At 48.1% G+C, this 18,523-nt stretch overlaps 1 protein-coding gene across 3 annotated transcripts in view; it reads right to left on the reverse strand.

Annotated features, from left to right (window-relative positions):
* The window catches only part of LCP2 (lymphocyte cytosolic protein 2), a 45,734-nt gene extending 27,573 nt beyond the window's left edge, over positions 1-18,161 (reverse strand). For all 3 annotated transcript variants that reach the window (XM_060635001.3, XM_060635002.3, XM_060635003.3), the window contains exons 1-3: positions 17,872-18,161; positions 13,229-13,291; positions 7,390-7,436 (exon numbers count right to left, since the gene is read on the reverse strand). In XM_060635001.3, the coding sequence (XP_060490984.1) occupies positions 7,390-7,436; positions 13,229-13,291; positions 17,872-17,949 (188 nt within the window). In that variant the 5' untranslated portion in view covers positions 17,950-18,161. The remainder of the gene's footprint in view (positions 1-7,389; positions 7,437-13,228; positions 13,292-17,871) is intronic.
* Positions 18,162-18,523: the final 362 nt, after the last annotated feature.

Raw genomic sequence — 18,523 nt, forward strand, 5'->3', positions numbered from 1 at the left:
ATGACAGGATAAATTTTATAAACACACTGGGGACTTAAGAGGACGGAGGAGAGAGGGCAATGTTCCGTCCTCCACTGTAATGTCACTGTTGGGATTTCACACTGCCCCGACTGGGGAGATGCTTTAAAGCAGAGGCGGGGACTTCACAGTGGCCTCCTGATTACACCACCGGAGCACCTGTGACACTCTTCTTTTGCTTCCTCTATGCGATTATCTTGAGAAGCTGATGGGAGTCCCTCTCCACCCTCGTCGGACAGGTGGGACGGACGGCTCCCACAGAGCCACAGGGGGAGGCTTGCTGGTACCCTGCCTCCTGGCCGGGTCCGGCAGTGGTGGCCACAGCAGCCACTCCCATGCAGGCACGCCTTCATTCAACAATATGCATTGAGGGCCTTCAGAGTGCCAGCACCTCTGCTGAGAGCTCAAGAAGCCTCACTGAATAAAACAAAGGCCCATGATCTCACGGAGCTTACGTGCTAGTGGAGAGGGACGGATAAACAATGAACATTTAAGGAAGTGAAATTCTAAGTATTGTGTATAGATACATGCAAGGGAGATGGGGGCTGGGTGAGGGGGCAGGAATGCACGGGTAGGGTGGGGTTGCAATTGAAAATGAGCAGGCCTCCCCACAGAGGTGACATTTCAGCAATGACCTGAAGAAGGGGGGACTAGGCCGCCCCTCAAAGTGCCCGTCCAGCAGCACTTGGTAGGCTCTGACCAGCCCACACAGCTGCTTTGGTCCTGAAAAGACCTGCTCTCTGCGGTGTCTCTTCTTACCAGTATCTTTAACAGCCAGGCTAGAGGCTTCTGGGGCTCTAACTGGCTAAGGAAGGAAATGTCAAACCGCAGGCCCTGACAGAAGAACTGCAAAGAGGTGACAGAGAGCAGAGCAGGGCCCGCCCGGCCGGCTTGCAGCAAAACATGGGCTCCCAGGGTCCTCCTATTTTGACAGGCATCAAAGGGCACCTTCCAAGCCAGCCGGGACCACTACTGAGGGGCGGGTGGGCAGGTGGCAGTGCTGACGGACAGGGCAGGTGTGTGGAAGCTGTGTGTGAACCTTCAAAGTTGCCCCCCACTCTCACACCCTCGGAGAACCACGTGACAGTGAGTGGCCGGAGGTGACTCATTCCTCCTCCTCCCCACAAATGCCAGGCCTCACTCAGCAGCAGGGCTGGGTGGCGGGTAGACATGATTCTCTCTGCTTTGCCTTGTTTTAGGGATAAACTGGCTGCTAAACTGGGGCTGAACTGTCTGACAGGAAGTCAAGCCTTGTAGCAAGGTGCTTCCAGCACAGTTGCAGCCCTAGCTTGCTGCGAGATGGGGGCCAGTCTTTGACTTCTCAGCCACAGGCCTTTCCTGGTGATGTTAGAAGACAGAGTGTGGGTCTCTGTCCCGAGTCTGACTGCAACGTCCTGCCCCATAAGCAGTGCCTACTAGATGACCACGGCAAGGCATTTGTCCTCCCTAGGCTCCAGTTCCTCAGCAGCAAAATAAGAGGGATAGCCCTGGTTAGGGAATCCCGACCAGCTTGACTGCCAGAATTACATGGGTGCACCTGCTATAAACACAGATTACCAGCTCACTGTAGACTTAGCCTATCAGAGCCTACATGGGGGAGGCCTGGGAGCAGCGATACCAATGAGTTTCCTGGGTGACTCCTACAGTCTCAAAAGGTCGTGAAATCAATCTTGTTATTCTTTGTGTTCTTGGAACTTTGTTTTTAATTTTAAGGAGGAGGAGGAGAAGGATGAGGAGAAGGAAGAAAGAGGAGGGAAAGGAGGAGCTGGAGGAGGAGAAGGAAGAGGAGGACATGGAGGAGGAGATAGAGGAGGAGATGGGGGAGGAGGAGATGGAGGGAGAGAGGAAGGGGGAGGATGGAGAGGAGCTGGAGGAGGAGGAGATGGGGGAGGAGGAGGAGGAGGAGATGGAGGGAGAGGGGAAGGGGGAGGAGGGAGAGGAGCTGGAGGAGGAGAAGGTGGAGGATGAGGAGGAGGAGATGGAGGGAGAGGAGACAGGGGAGGAGGAGATGGGTGACGGGAAGATGGGGAAGGGGGAGATGGGGGAGGGAAAGATGGGGAAGGGGGAGGTGGGGGAGGGAAAGATGGGAAAGGGGGAGGTGAATGAGGAGGAGGAGGCGATGGAAGGAGAAGAGATGAGAGAGGAGGATGTGGAGGAGGAGAAGGTGGAGGAGAAGCTAGATAAGGAGGTGATAGAGGAAGAGATGGAAGAGGAGGAGAAGGTGGAGAATGTGGAGGAGGAGGTGGGGGAGGAGGAGGAGGTGAGGGAGGAGATGGGCTCCCTTTCAATGGTCCCTTGTGCTTTATCAAGGACAAGTGGAGGCCCACTCCAGGTTTTGAAATCAACTTTGCTGGTCACAGAGAAGTAAGAAGGACAGTATAGAAAGAAAGGCAGGCAGAAAGGGGAGGTAGGGAGGAAGCGGAGTAGGATAGAAAGTACCAGATCCCATAGAACACAGGAAGAGGAGACGTCCGTCCAGGAACAGTCCCTCTGTGTGTCCTATATTGTGGCAGGTGCTCCTGTGGTGTTCACAGGCTTATAATACAAATGCATTTGTTTGCCTCAGCTCCCCCAGGAAGAACTTGAGAGAGCTTTCTCTCTCTCTTCCAGGCCCTCCCACAATGGAAGCCTTGCTCCCTCGACTCTGATTCCAGAGGGCACACTGGTGCCTCCCAGCAGAACACATTCCCAGACCCAGAACAGGAGAAGCCTTTTTGCTCAGCTCTGTCCTCTCCTACAGCCTCATCTCCAGCTCTCCGCCTGTCACTGCCTGCCTGTCCTCTGTCCCCGTGTCAGCCCCTCCCCCAGGGCACCCAGCACACATTCACACTCTCCCTCTGGCTCTTGCTCTGCTTTTCATCCTTCTTTTTAAACTTTTTTTTAATGTTTATTTATTTTCGAGAGAGAGACAGAGTGTGAGTGGGGGAGGGGCAGAGAGAGAGGGAGACACAGAATCCAAAGCAGGCTCCGGGCTCTGCGCTGTCAGTGCAGAGCCCGACGTGGGGCTTGAACTCATGGACCGCGAGATCATGACCTGAGCTGAAGCTGGTGCTTAACCGACTGAGCCACCCAGGCACCCCTGCTTTTCATCCTTCTTTAAAGGATGTTCCACTTCTAAGGGTCTTCCTCCTTGAACCAAGAGCCAAACCTCTGGAAGGTCTGTCCTCGTAACTTGAAAAGCCAGGTGTGGGTCCTGGGACTCAGGAAGGTGCCTTTTGCCACCATCTCCGGCCTCAGGAGAGAATCACGTGTGGGTGGGAAGCAAAAGTTGGAGGGCCTGGCATGGTCTCCCCACTTCTCAGCCTTGGACCCCCCGATAATTTTACACGTAGTATTTTACTTGGGCTTCACAATTATTTTGTGGTAGGCAAATTAAATTATTCCCATTTTTACCACCCAAGAAAGTGAGACGCTAAGAGAGGCACTTGTCAAGGGCCACGTGAGCAGTTTTACTGTGGGGCTGATCTAGGAAGTCAAGTTTCTGTACTTGCTTTCGGGGAGAAGGAGTGACGTCAGTTGAGAGGAGGCCCTTCTCATGTGGGGAGGACTGGCTACCTGGTCAGGGATTAGCCAATGAATGTGAGAAGGAAGGAGAAGGGCAGACAGCCTGTCATCCTGGCAATTCTGTTAAGGCTTGGTCACATTCTTTAAGGAGCACAAGAAGGCCTATTTACCGCTGGGTCCCTCCCTCCAGCCTGCCTCCGTCCTCTTTCCCTGTCTGCTGTATCTTAGGTATGCTGTCTCTGCTATGAGGAGACCGACAGCTTCATCAGGAGGGTGGACGAATAAACAGGTATTACCGCATCACCCCTCTGATGGGATCTTAGCTTTTTCCCAGCCTAATTCCACTATCGGTAATGGGTACAGTGGGAACTCATGATATAAAGAGACTCATCCAACACCTATCTGTTGCATACACCGTGACCCCCATCACTCCCTTCTCCTTATCTTTTAGTTTATACTATGGATTTAAATATAAAATTCATAAAATTTTAAAAATAAACTCCAAACAGGCATCATCAGATTTTAACCTGTCTTCTATTGATTTAACCAGATAATGCTCAGCTATGCCATGGGTCTTAAGCTCATCCCTATAAGGGAAGCTTTGTTGTTTTATTTAAAAACTCTCCTCCATTACAGCATCCAGGGTGTCTCTGGGAGAAACTGTCCAAGAGAGTAGCTGGTACTGTATTTGCAAACAAAGCCTTCCTCACCAGAATCTACCTTCCTACACATCTATTTAATAGAGTTTTCTTTTTTCTTTTTTTTTAAGCATGGGAGAAGAAAATCAAGATATTCAGAGGAGCATAATCTTGTTTTGGTCTGCTGTACATAAACACAATTTCTTTCCCATAGCCCTTCAGGGTAATGATTATGGCAAATGAACCTATGTACAAGGGAATGAAACAAATCAGCATTGAATATCTATATGCATCCAGGGCACCACCAGGCAGCTTACATGGGCTGCCTCCTTTATAACCCAGCAATGCCTGAGAGTTAGTTCGTTTCCCTTCTACAGATGAAACAGGCACAGAGGGTTGACAGGATTTCCCCCAGGTCCTATGGCTGGTGGGAGGCAGAGCCCACTTTGGAACGTGGCTCTCCCTTGCTCCAAAGTCCATGCCTTTCTAGTCTCTAATCCTCCCCCTTTCGCAGGATAGAATGATTAGTAAAAACAGAATGGTGCTCATTGGGATTTTCCATAAAATAACAGGAATAGCTAACACTTCTTCAGGGCATATTATTATTTCCTCTAACCTTCCCACTAACTCTTTGAGGTAGGTTTTATTATTATCCCCATTTTACAGATGAGGAAGCTGAGGCTCAGGGAACTCAGATAACTTGTCCACAAACTCACAGCTGGTGAATGGAAGAATTGGGTCTCAAGTAGTCAGACCTCAGAGCCTGTACTTTTACTCACTAAGCTCTTCTGTCTGCCTGTTTATACCTAAAATTATAACCTTTAAAAGAGTGAGTTGCATGGTCACATTCCTTTATTTTAGAGACTGGGAAAGTGAGAGTAGACTAGGGACTCTTCCCAGGCACAGAGCTCATTAGAAGTAGAACTGGGATTGGTGCTTCTTATACACGTCTGCCAAGAGGGACAGTCACGCTTAGAATCACCAAATCAGGGCAGCAGGGACCTTCCCTAGATGCCTCCCTCACTACTCCCCATTCACCTTCGTGTTCCACGGGCAGGTCCATAGCTTGTCTGGGGCACACATGCACACGTTGGAGAGGGATTTTGTTTCAGTTTTCAAATAGCTAAAGGAATACCCCAGCCCTACCGCACCCGCAGCGTGTGAGTGTTTACAATCCGCCTTGCACACTAACCGAAAACCACTTCTCACCCCGCCTCCTTCTCCAAGCACTCAGGCATAGCTCTAGACATCAACTGAGCTCAGCCTTAAAATAAAAAAGGATCTTCCAAGCTGAAAGGGCCTTCCTTATCTCTTTCCTTCCACCGCTCTGATTACATCCCCTCTGGCCTGATCCCTGCGTCTTCAGGGGCCACAGCCCTCGCTGAGGCTCCTACCTCATTAGCAGGGTCATGGCCATCACCCCCTAGCTGGCTGTCATGCCACAGGCTGGGCCCTCCATCTTTCACACTGGCTAGAGAAAGCCAAGACACCAGCTTTACCTTCGCGTTCTCCCTGTTGCACTCACCTCCACACCCCTCCTAGACTCCTTAGGATAGCTCACAGGACCCTTCTAAACTGTGACTAGTCACTGCAGCCTCTTTGTTTTGTGCCCCCATGTGCATGCCCCAGTTGCTCTGGCCCACTTGTAGTTTCATTAAACTCCCTGGTGCCTGTGCCTTGGCAATATAGTCCCCATTCCTAGAACGTCCTTCAACCCATTCTTTATCTGACCATTCCTGGTATATGTCAAGACCCAACTTAGCTTTCCTGCCTTCCCAAAGTCTTCCCCAAATGCCAAGGGGAAAACGACTCCTGCCCTCCTACTCCCGGTGAACGTGCCCATGCATGTGCCCCAGCACCGTTAATCAATCATGGTATGATTGCTTTGTATATCTGACCCTCCCACTAGAATGTGAGTGTCCTGCAGTGGGGATTCTGTCCCTTATGTATTTGTAGCCTGAGTAATTAACAAGGGTCTGACGTTAAATCGGCGTCTAGTAGCAGTTCATTAAATGAGTGAAGTATTAGTGTTGTATGGGGACCAGGAGATGCAAACCCAACTGCTCTCAAGGACCAGGTATATATATATATATATATATATATATATATAAATATATATTGCATAAAATATATATTGTATAAATATATACAAAATACATATTGTATAAATATATACTATATATATTGTATAAATATATCCTATATATATTATATAAATATATTGCATAAATATATTTTATTACATATGTTTATTATGTATACTAAGAATATATTACATAACACGGAGATTTCTAGTGCCTTTTGATAAGTTCAAAGATGGGACATCATCAGGTCCATACGGACTGGCACGGAGTGGCTGCAGCTCTCTTGGGAGGGAAAATATTCCGATTTTCGACAATCTCCACCACTCCCTAATTCTTCACCGACAACGCGGCTTAGTGCTGATGACCTCTTTTGACACCATAATTGTGCTATTATGTTTGTGATAGTGGAGAAATATTTCTTCATACTCATATTCTATTCAAAGGTGGTAAAATGAAGGAGAAATTGATAGGACTTTGTATGGCTCAAGACAGCCCATTTTACACATTTATATCTCCTGCCTGGCTCGGGTAAGCTTTTGAGTCCGGAAGACCCTTGCTAGAGGGATGAAAACACACGACGCAAAGCGCGTGATGCATCTTCTCCCGTCCGCACCCACCCCAGACCTCAGCAACGCGTCACGCTCTCCCTTCCTCAGGATTCTTCTCAGTACAGTGGCCCCGGCAGCCATTCCCAAGCAACAGGTAGCAACAGACAGAATGATGTCCGTTGCCACTCTTCATCGGGTCCAACTCTCTCATGGCCAAGAGCTGGAGACTGTGGTCCAGAAAGCTTAAGCAATCACTGATCTGATGATGATGCCCTCGTGGAACGGATCTCGTGATGCCAGTGCCCAAGCCACCCCACAGGGAGAGAGGAAATGAAGACGTGGCTCACAGTCAGGCTTGGCTTTGGCAAGAGCTGCCAACACACCAATTGGGCTGGATCTGTTACTTTCTTTTTTCTTTCAACTTATCAAGTATCACTTCTCTCTCCCGTGTCCTGCACTTGCCTCTCTATAGCCTTCCTGTTCACTTTCCTAGTTCAAACCAACCGTGACAGATTAACTGACCCAGCTATCCCTGGGCTATGTCCCATTCCAGCCTCGGTTCCCCAAAACACTCAAGGAATCGGGGGGAGTACTTACGGCACCCGGAGCTTAGGGAACTTCTGGATGTCATTTTCTGTCAGGTTCTGAAACGAAGACACGGGCAGGTTACAACCCACAGGAGGGGCCTTGGGCCAGGTAAGGAGAGGGAGGTGTGAAACAGGGAGCCGTGGGCCTTCAGCTGAGTGAAGGGTACACCTCCCCCACCTACCCAAAGCCCAGCTTCCAGATGTTGCGTGAAAACCTGTGGGCCTGGTGTTGCCGCGTCTACGTTTTCAAAGGGAATACCCAACCCTGGATTTTAGGTGAAATTTCCTGAGTTCGAAATATCGACAAATAACTTTAAATGAAGCAAACAACCACGCACCGTGAGAGCTAAACTGTGAAGCCAGACCACTCGTCTCGTGAGCCGAATTTGGCCACACGCTGTGACCTCTTGCCTAGGCTCTTACCCCAGACTTCAGGGTCCCTCTCAGTTTCCATATGCAGGAGCTGTGAGAAGCCAGCCTGGAGAAGGAATCTGTGCCCTGATACCAGCAAAAGCCTCTCTCATCAGGGTTAGTGGTAGGATTCAATAAAGAGGCTTTCCTGAGGGAACAGAGAAGGGAAAGGAGAAAGGAACTCATATTTGTGAAGAACTGACTCTGGGCCTCTGCCTTGCTAGCACCTCGACTAATCTTCACATCAGTCCTGTGATTTAGGAAGTATCAGCGTCCCCATTTATAGGTGAGAAAACCGAGGCCCTGGGATGTTGACGGAATTTTAGCTTGCTGAGACTGGAAGCTTGCCCTGTGGTATCTGCGATCGATTTTCTCCCTGCAAATTTCTCTCTTCCCACATCTGATCCCTTTGAGGGACCCGCTGGCCCATGCTGGAGGGGAGGAGTGGGGGGAAGGGTAAGAGAAGAAGGTGCCCTGGAGGGAGGAGGAGAGGCAGGGTGCCGATACTGGAAACAGAAAAGAGGTGAGCACACTTTCCATGGGATGAATGCTGAGACAGAGAAGGGCATCCACTGGCATTCTAACTGAGGCTAGAGAACCAGGTGGTTACGGTGGAGGCTCTGAGTCAGGCTGGATTTGCATCTTGGTTCATCCACTTAACAGCTGTCTGATTTGGGGCACACAGTTAGGCTCACTGAGCCTCAGTTTCCTTCTCTGTAAAATAGGAATCATTATACTAATAAGAGCCACCTTTCAGGGGTGGTGAGCACTGAATAAGATGATGCGTGTCAGGTGCTTGGCTCAGTGCTTGACACGCCCTATATGAATAATAAACCCAATGTGAATAATTTGTGTGAAAATAAATAATAATGAGCTGGGGTCTGGCTGGCTCTTGGAGGTTTTTGCTTCTTCTGCTCTGGGCTGGGAGCCTGGCAGGTTGTTTGCCTCCTATGGGTAAGCACTGGGCACGCTCCCCTTTGAGCCCAGTGGCACAGGGCTGGGGGCATCTTAGCAGTGTGTTTATTGGGCCCATCTGCTCCAGCTCTCGGACCCAGGCCCCTCAGTAAACCTGGCAGCAGGGTTGGGGCCGGAGTTTGCCCAGAGTCCTGAGACAATCAGGCTTTTTTTTTCTTTGCAAGTTTTTATTTAAATTCTAGTTAGTTAACATACAGTGTAATATTGTTTTCAGAAGTAGAATTTACTGATTCATCCCTTACATATAACACCTGGTGCTCAACAGGACAAGTGCCCTCCTTAATACCCGTCACCTAGTTAGCCCATCCTCCACCCACCTCCCTCCATCAACCCTCAGTTTGTTCTCTATCATTAAGAGCCTCTTATGGTTTGCTTCCCTCTTTCTTTGGTCCTTTCCCCTATGTTCATCTGTTTTGTTTCTTAAATTCCACATATGAGTGAAATCGTATGATATTTGTCTTTCTCTGACTTACTTTGCTTAGCATAATACACTCTAGCTCTCATCCACATGGTTGTAAAGGGCAATATTTCATTCCTTCTCATGGCTGAGTAATATTCCATTGCATATATATATACCACAAATTCTTTATCGATTCATCACTCAGTGGACATTTGGGCTCTTTCCATAGTTTGGCTATTGTTGATAATGCTACTATAAACATCTTTTTGAGGAAATTCCATACTGCTTTCCAGAGTGGATGCACCAGCTTGACAATCAGGCTTTTGGTCAAGCTTCTTAACTTCTCTCTCTTTTTTAATTTTGACATTCCATAGGCACTTGGGTAGCTCAGTTGGTTAAGCCTCGACTTTGGCTCAGGTCATGATGTCACGGTGTGTGGGTTTGAGCCCCGCATTGGGCTCTGTGCTGACAGCTCAGGGCCCGGAGCCTGCTTCGGATTCTGTGTCTATCTCTCTCTCTGCCCCTCCCTCCCCTGTGCTCTGTCTCTCAAAAATGAATGAATGTTAATTTTTTTTTAATTTAAATTTTAACATCCCCTGTGCATTGGCGTCTCCTCCCTCTCAGGGATGTACCAAGACACATGTTCAGAGTGGCACGCAGAATGCAGGACTTCCTGGGGGTCACCAGAGAGCTGGGGGCTGACTACTGACTGGCCAACGTGAGGATGTAAGCTGAGGGGATCTGAGGAAGAATGTGAAGGAGAAGGTGGATGTGAGCATGGCTGGAGACACAGAGGAACAGGATATCAGGAAAGAGAAAGGCCTTTAGAACAAGGACAGAAACTGGGCGGAAAGATGAGAGATATTTAAACAGGATTTTCAGAGAGTTCTGCTGCGTGATGTAACCCCTCCTCTACCTCCTTCTGAAGCTTCCAGCAACTCTGGGTTACCTGTATGATCACTTATGGTCTTGCAGGAGTGTGATTATGTGGTGAGTGTGTCCTCACCATGGCCCCTGCCTGGGGAGGCGACGTGTGGACACTCCTGCCCGCCCGCCCAGTATCCCCTCTCTCTTGCTCCCTTACTGACTGGACCTGGATTTTGTTAGGGGCAGTAAATGTGCCAAGTCCAAAATATTTAACATCCTACACTTCTTTGGAGGTGGCGGAAGTCACAGGACTCAGTTGTGGCCCGTGAGATATAACCCGAAGTCTAGGGGGTGGAACTTCCAGAAAAGTTACTAGTTTCCTGAAAGCAAGGGGAGGCGTTCCCCACACACTTTTGTGCCTTCTACTCTTTGCCCTCCCCCACTCCATCCTGCCTGGAGTGTGGATGTCAGGTCTAGAGGTGGCATAGCCAACTTACAACCAGTAGGACAGAAGCCATAAGCTTTTTCCATGACTAGAAGGGGCCTGTGTTCTGGGTGACTTCTTTCAGCAACTCACCGGCCCCAAGAGCCTACTCCAGATTCTTTATCACTTGAGAAAGATAAAGCCCTATTTGGTTAAGCCACTGTGGTCAGGTTTCTGTTACAGGCAGCCACCGCCTTCCCAACTGACATGGGTTCCTAACACATTTCATCCTCTTCCTCTACCTTCTGAAAACATGGCACCCCTTTCCCCACCAGACAAGGTCCTACTCTTCTCACTGGGGAACCAAAATGGCAGCAAAACAGATTCAAGGGACCTACTAGCTCCAACAGTGAAGAGAGAGACAGAGAGACAGAGAGACTATGGTCTTCCACTTTTGCCTTCAGTAGCAGAATGGTCCTGGATATTATAAAACCAGGAATGATATATGAGAAATTAGGACTCCGATCAGAGCTCACACTGTACCCAGGGCACCTGGGGTAGAGGGTGGGTATCAGCAGAAGCTGTCTCTAAATACCCCAGTTGTGGGACCAGGAACCAGCTTCTGCTCCTTGCTCTGTGGATTCCTAGTCCCCTTCTTTCCACTTCCTCCTACTCCCACAATAAACAGAACAGCAGTCTCCAGGGACTGACAGGTCCTGGATATGAAAGCAGAGGAGACAGAACTGCTCAGACACTCTCTCTCAGCCACGGAAACAACCCTGTCCTAGTAGGCCTGCAGTTAACACAGGGAGTGTTGCAGGGACTGGAAGGGACTGTCACCCACTCTTGACCCAGTCCAACGTGCTCGTGCTCATGCTCGAGAGGAGAGAGGCTCAGAAAAGTCAAGTGCTTGCTCAAGGTGACCCAGAGCATCAGGGCTGTAAGCAGGACCATCCTCAAATATGTGTTACTCCCTTCCACTCACACTGATAAGTCTCAATCTCAGTTCTCAGTGCTGAAGGCACCAGAAGGAAATACTTACATATAGTACTAATGTGCAAAAGTGACAACAGAACCCCAGGTTCCGTGGCTCAAAGCTCAGTATGAAGAAATAACATTGTTAAAAACTCATACAGTATTGGGGCTCAGTTGTTTAAGCATCCGACATTGGCTCAGGTCATGATCTCACAGTTTGTGGGTTCAAGCCCCAAGTCAGGCTCTGTGCTGACAGCTCGGAGCCTGGAGCCTGATTCAGATTTTGTGTCTCCCTCTCTCTCTGCCCCTCCCTGGCTCGCACTCTGTCTCTCAAAAATAAATAAACATTAAAAAATTTTAAAAAACCCTCATGTAATGTTAGAGTAAATTAAATGTGTACTTTAGTCCAATTACTAGGTACGTGACTTAGAAAATTCACATCACACCTCTGTACACATTCATATCACACCTCTGTACATGTTTCCTCAGTTGCAAAGGGGGTGGTTAGAGCCTTCCAAAAGATACTTTTTTGCTGTAAAACCAGCTTCTGGAAAGCAGAAATCACATCTTAGCTACCTCTATATTCTCAGAACATGGCATGGTCCAGTATGTAAAGGGAGCCCAAGAAAATGCTTGTGAAGTGAATGAGTGGGTGAATGCATGCATGATTTAGGTGAAGCAGTGCGTAAACATGTCTTACATGGCATATGGAAGCAAAACTCAGACCAACAGGGCACAGTTTGGTCTCCACATGAAACTTAAGAGCTGCCTAGAAAGGGCAGATGACCATGCGTAGTAGTGAGCTCACCATCACTAAAAGAATTCAAGCAGATGTTAGTGGCAGGGAGGCAATATAGGAAACGGATTGGAGTGCTGAGTGGAAAGCCAGAGCACGTGACCTCTCTGGCCCCTTCTAACCCTGAAGTCTCATGGCCCAGTCCCCTCACTGCTACTGACCACGCCTTGCGAGGAAACACAACTTACCTTGCCCCCCTCACTCCAAACCCAAATTGTGAACATCTACCCATGAGACCTTTGAAGTCTCGTTCCTGCTTCTTTTTGAAGGGTGAGGAAACATGAGATGGGAAGGGCTGGATTGGTAGAGTCGGGTCTATCTTGCCTATAGACAAAGGTGCTATTTCAAGAGAAATGCTCAGACCACCTTCCAGCAACTCGCTACTTGTCAGAGGTGCATCCCTTTCTATTTAATGGCTTCGTTGCTCATGTAGAGCTGCATCTTAGTCTTACCCTTAAAGCTCTTTGCAACACACTGGAGTAGAGAGAGCCGTATCACATGTGTGTTTAATTGGCAAAAACCCAACTATGTGCATTTGGTAGAGAGAAAGAGGGATGGAATGAAATAATGAGGGTGATTCTACACTTTATTCCACTCAGTAAGTATGTACTCCGGAATGAGAGACGGGAAAAAAGAATCTTCCGTTCTCCCATGTGGTCTTTTTTCCCCTTAGACTTGCCTAAGTATGGACGGCATTTGAATAGATTTTCAAGATTGGGGGGAGGGGGGCTATATTGGATTCTTCCTTCTACTTTGACTATAGAATGTACCTTGGTATCAGTGAAAGACTGGGAGGTATCCTGAATAATAGGATCCCAAGAAGTGATGACAGCAAGGGTCATATAAAACCTCAGAAGAAGGCAAAGGGCTGTGTAGGGGTCCTGAAGACAGGCATTGACTCTGGGCATCCCCAGGAACAGGGTAGACCGGCTGGCCCTGCCATAATTGGTTAAAGTGTGGAACAGCTTTGGTCCCAATGTGTCAAACCGGCCAGCACTTACCAAAAACCGCTGCCCGTCGATGTGGTGCTTTTTCACTGCCTTTTCACAGTCCTTGTAGTTCAGCTGCAAAGAGGAGAGGAGAGTGCTATCAGCAGCAGGCAGGCATATGCCATTGGTTCCCCTTGTTTGTCTGCCCCTGAAGCTTAGCAACTTGTGGTACTTGTGGCTAGCCAGACCCCCTTCCCGCCCTTCCCCCCATGATCAAACAGAGGGGCCCCATCCTTACCTCAACCCTGCTTTCACTTGCCCCTTGGGACTCTCTGAAATGGAGAAATTGCCTCAGTCTAAGGTTTGGGGGCCAATCCCTACAGAAAAGGAGTGACCTCAAGCCTATACGGGCTGTGGCCACATGTCCCTCAGGCAGGTAGAGAAGAGGTCAGAAAGTGCATAAATAGCATCCATTGTCTTGCCACCCAAAGGCAACCTTGGCAAATGTCGCAATGTGCTTCCTACTATGCTTTGTTCTGTTTTAAAATGTTTATTTATTTATTTAATTTTGAGAGAGAGAGAGAGAGAGAGAGAGAGAGAGAGAAAGAGAGAGAATCCCAAGCAGGCTCCACACTAGCAGCGCAGAGCCTGATGCAGGGCTTGAGCTCATGAACCGTGAGATCATGACCTGAGCCTAAATCAAGAGTCAGAAGCTTAACCCACTGAGCTCCCCAGGCACCCCACAATGCTTAATTCTAAGCATATTTCTAAATATAACTGATGTTATAATTCATACTTAATCTTATTATCCTGTTTTTTTCTCTTAAAATTACCTTAAAGTGATAATATAGGCACTGCTTCATGTTCTTGCAAACTTCTTTTAAACAATTATTTTATTAAATTGCTACCATATTGCTGATCATTTAGGTTGTTTACCAGACTGCTGTTCCAATAATGGTACTAGAAACTGCTGATAATTATTGAATGCTTGCTATAGGGCAGGCACTCTTCTATGTATTTAAACCAGTCTTAAGTCTTTAACCCTCACATCTTCCAGATGGAGAGTCAAAGGTGAAGACACTTAAGTAACTTGCATGAGATCCATGGGTAGCAGGTGGCAGAGGGGACAATTGGGCTTCAGAACAAGGCTTTAATGTCTCTGTTAGGAATGTTCTCCTTTTTGTTAGTAACAGTATAACTTATAGCAAATGAATACATTTAAGTGTATCTTAAAACACCATCCAGATCAAACTGTAGACGATCATGGAAATCATTTTGCACACCTCTGTTTAAGATAGATTAAGCTGGATTCTCAGAATAGAGCTCTAAAATCAACAGGAATTATCTTGGTTGCTTTCCCCAAAAGTCACATTAATTGACAATCTTATCAGTTTTCTGTTTCACCTTGTCTTCGACAGCATAAGAATTTGCATTTGAAGTATCTCCAAATGTGACATTTCGGTCTGGAGTATTTAAGGTTAAATGTTTGCCCTGGAGAATCTTCTGTTCTCAACACAAGTGTGAGTCTCACAATTTGTGTCAGCCTTCTTTTGGGGGCAAATCATGGTCTTTTTTTTTAATGGTCAACCAATCTAAAAAGTGAATATATTTTTTGTAGCCTCTTGGCTTGAAAGGGTGGAGTAAATGTTAGAAAGCTCAGAAAAAGCTGATTTAGAGGTTAATGTGGAACACAGGCAGCATCTGAGGCATCCTGAACATCCTTTCTATTTTCACGCAGAGGGGAAGGAGTAGTTCTTATAGTATTTGACTGCCTTTAATTTATCATTTTTGCTGTCGTTATTACCAGATAAGCTCTGATTTTGCAGTCCGCTGACTTTGGCTCTATGTAGACAGACAGCTCTGAAGACTAAGCCTCCCTAGAAGTTTGATTCTGATCCATTAATATCTGGGCTTGGGAGCTAGGATCTGTATTGTTAGCAGGCACTCAGAGGGTTCTTATGAGCACCCAGCTTCGGTAGGCAGTGGTCTAGAGCAGGTACCTCGTGTTGTAGATGGGACAACTGAGGCCCAGAGAGGGGAAGGGATTGGCCTAAGGTCCCACAGTGGGTTGGGGACACAGCTGGGATTAGAACTCATGGCTCTGAGCCAGTGTCTCTCCACTGCATTGCCAAGGGGTGCTTTCCTGCCAATTCAAAAAAAATTGGAGGGGTTCAAGAAATCCAAAACATGACCTCTGTCCTCAGGAGCCTATATTCCAGACAAAGGATGAGCTACACATAGCTAAGACAGTAAGACACAAAGGCCTGCCAATCTGCATGGGCCTCCCCAGCTAGGGTCCAGTAAACAGAGCAGGAAAAAAGGTAATATCAAACATGAATTGACCCCTCAGTCTGTTGAGTGCTTCACACGCTATATTTCCTTTCATTCTTTCAACAATCCCATGAGGGTAGTTATTGTTAGTATCTCCATTTTACTGATGAGAAAGCTGAGACACAGACAGGTGAAGTAACTAAAGGAAGGTCACCAAGCTAGCAGGTGGTAGAACCAGGATTCAAACCAAACTGTCTGACTCCAGAGCTGGCTGGGAGGTGTCTCCAATGGGGTCCTGGCCCCCCTCCTTCATTAGAAATTGCACTGCTCATCAATCCTTTGAACAGAATATCTGATGACGAAGACCCTTCCCCAAATGACTCCATGGTCAATTCACTCAATATTTTCTCTCTGGGGGGAACTGAGATGCTCAGGATTTGAAGGGTGTCCATCTGAGTCTGTGGGGGGCTGGGACTTCCTGGATCACAGATTCCCACCATCAGTTTTTCCTTTTGGTTTTATGTCAGGAGAAGGAACCTGTCCCAGTGCTGCAGACACATCCCAGGTCTGGGGTCTCCAAGAAAGAGCCTCTCTCGTGCCCTAGCTCAGGCAGACGGCCATCTTCCCAAATCACCCCTGACCTGTAATCCATCTCCCTGCCCTAAGGGAAGATTTGCCCATGGATTCCGCTGTTGCCCAACTGGGTTCTATATTTCTCCTCACACTGAAGACGGGGCCTGTCCATGCATCTCAGTCTGTTTCCAGGATCCTCTCACTAATTGTCAATTATTGTCTCCTGTCTTCGACTGAGCTAACATGCCACTTTATAGCATCTTGGCAGATTTTATCTGCTTGCCCCAATGTATTTGTTCTACGTTTAAGAAAGACGTTTAGAAAAATCCTTCAAAAGTCAGTTGTCCCAATCATTTTTGCACCCACAGTGCTGAACACCTAAGTTTACTGTGACCTTTTGGAGAAAAGAACAAAACAGCAAATAAGGGGATCTATCCCACCATGCCTGGTATCTTCATATCTTTATTCTTTAGGTTGAGGAAGAGCAGTTAGCTACTATATAAGCTCCATGTGTCTGTGGGTCCTGGGAGCTCCATTCCATCCCTCAGGAAAAAGAGAGGTTGGCTTATATGACCTCTAAAGTCTTGACTTTAAAGTCTTATCTTTACGACCATCTGGAGGGTCAACTGAACTCCATCCCAGCCTCCAGGGACAGGGGTATTAGAAGCTCAGACGTCCCTTACAAGACTTCTTATCCCTTGAACAGGGGTAGAGAGTCCCCGAGTCGTGTGGCTTAGGGTCTGCGCCAGCAGATGTCTGACCCGTGATCCCCCTCGCAGATGACCAAGCACAGAGGTCCAGGGCTGGAAGGCAGGACAGCAACACTCAAGTCCCAGGACTGCCGCAAGCTTGACCTTTGACCATGCTGGCAAAACTCTCCCTCTCAGGGGCCTCAGTTTCCCCAGCTCTCTCAAGCAATCACAACCTGGAGCTCATAGCAGTTTTTCCACCTGATTCACAAGACTCTCCTAAAGCTCCAAAGGGACTCTGTTCTCTGTAAGGGTGTGAGGAGCCCTCTTTCAGGTCATGAGCAATGACTGTCCAGACGCCCTCTCTGGCATTGCACATCCTTGCCTCATCCATTCTTCCTGCCCTGCTGTTTCTTTCTCCCAGGCTTGGGGCTCCACTCACCCCTTTCTTTTTCTTTTTTCTTTTTTTTAAAGATTTTTTTAATGTTTTTGTTTTATTTTTGAGAGAGAGAGAGAGAGACAGACAGACAGAGAGACAGAACACAAGTGGGAGAAGGGCAGAGAGAGAGGGAGACACAGAATCCAAAGCAAGATCCAGGCTTCAAGCCATCAGCACAGAGCCTGATGTGGGGCTGGAACCCACAGACCATGATATAGTGACCTGAGCTGAAGTCAGACGCTTAACCAACTGAGCCACCCAAGCTCCCCTCCATTCACCCCTTTCTAGTAAGCAGCCTTGATCTCATTAGTGGTTACAGTCATTCTGAGTATCTAACATGGATGCTGAAGCCAGGCAGGTGTGACTGGAATCCTACCTGTCACATGCAGTCCCTGGGGCTTTGGGTTATCTAACCTCCCAGAGCCTATTTTGCAGCTGAGAAAAGAGGATAGCAGTACTGGGGAGTGTTAAGTGGGACAGTGCCTACAGAGCACAAACATGAGTGCTGGTGCTTAGTAAGTACACTTCCATCTGAGGGCCCCCCTTCTCCCCAGAACTCATTGCCAGGAACACTCAGTGGTGTGTGTGCATCTACATAACACCTGCTCAACTTGGAAGGCTGCCGCGGGGTTGCAAGTTCTTCTGCTATATTTTATCCCTCTCATGTTCTGGCTCCTTCTTCAAGCTCTGCCCAGCCCGCCAAGGGCAGCCAGCCTCACCACCAACAAAACGGCAAGACTCACCTTCCTGAAGTAGTCTGCAAGGTTGTCGGGGTCCCAGGCCAGGACGTCTGAGCGAAAGGGCACATTCCTCAATGCCATGGCTGCTCTCCCAGGACAAAAGTCACAAGCTGAGCACGAGTGCTGCACCCATGGACAGAGAATCCCAAATCTAGAGCGTGGAGGTGTCCTTGGCTCTTCCAACTTCCAGTTACCGTCTGGAACACCCTTGTTGGAACAGACGTCTTTTCTGCTGTAACCAGATCCCAGAGAGCAACGGCTTCCTCTGCGAACAAATATGGTCTCTTCTCAGAAAACGACTCAGCAAGTTTCCTTTACCACTTCCTCTGCTAGGCTCTAAATAAGTAAACAAGGAAGCCTAGCTCTGGTGGCTGGAGAGGTAGAGAGCGACAAGGTTGGTCATCTCGCCCTGGTCCTGGCCACTCCAGCCCTGTGGGAGGGATGGTGAAAGGCACTTAGACTCCTGTGTGAGTCCAAGCGTGCTTCCATTAAAACTCCTGGCCCTCAGATGTTTATACCGCAGTCCTGCGTGGCTGGGTCTTTGCAGATGAAAATCTATTTTGACGGTTGGCCTAAAATGTAGATAATCTCCCACAAAGGCAAATTGCCTGGGGAAGGAGCATGGCTTTTTAATGCTTTCCGACCATCCCTGAGC

The sequence above is a fragment of the Panthera onca genome, chromosome A1 (assembly GCF_046562875.1).
Source record: "Panthera onca isolate mPanOnc1 chromosome A1, mPanOnc1 haplotype 2, whole genome shotgun sequence".
Lineage (NCBI taxonomy): Eukaryota > Metazoa > Chordata > Mammalia > Carnivora > Felidae > Panthera > Panthera onca.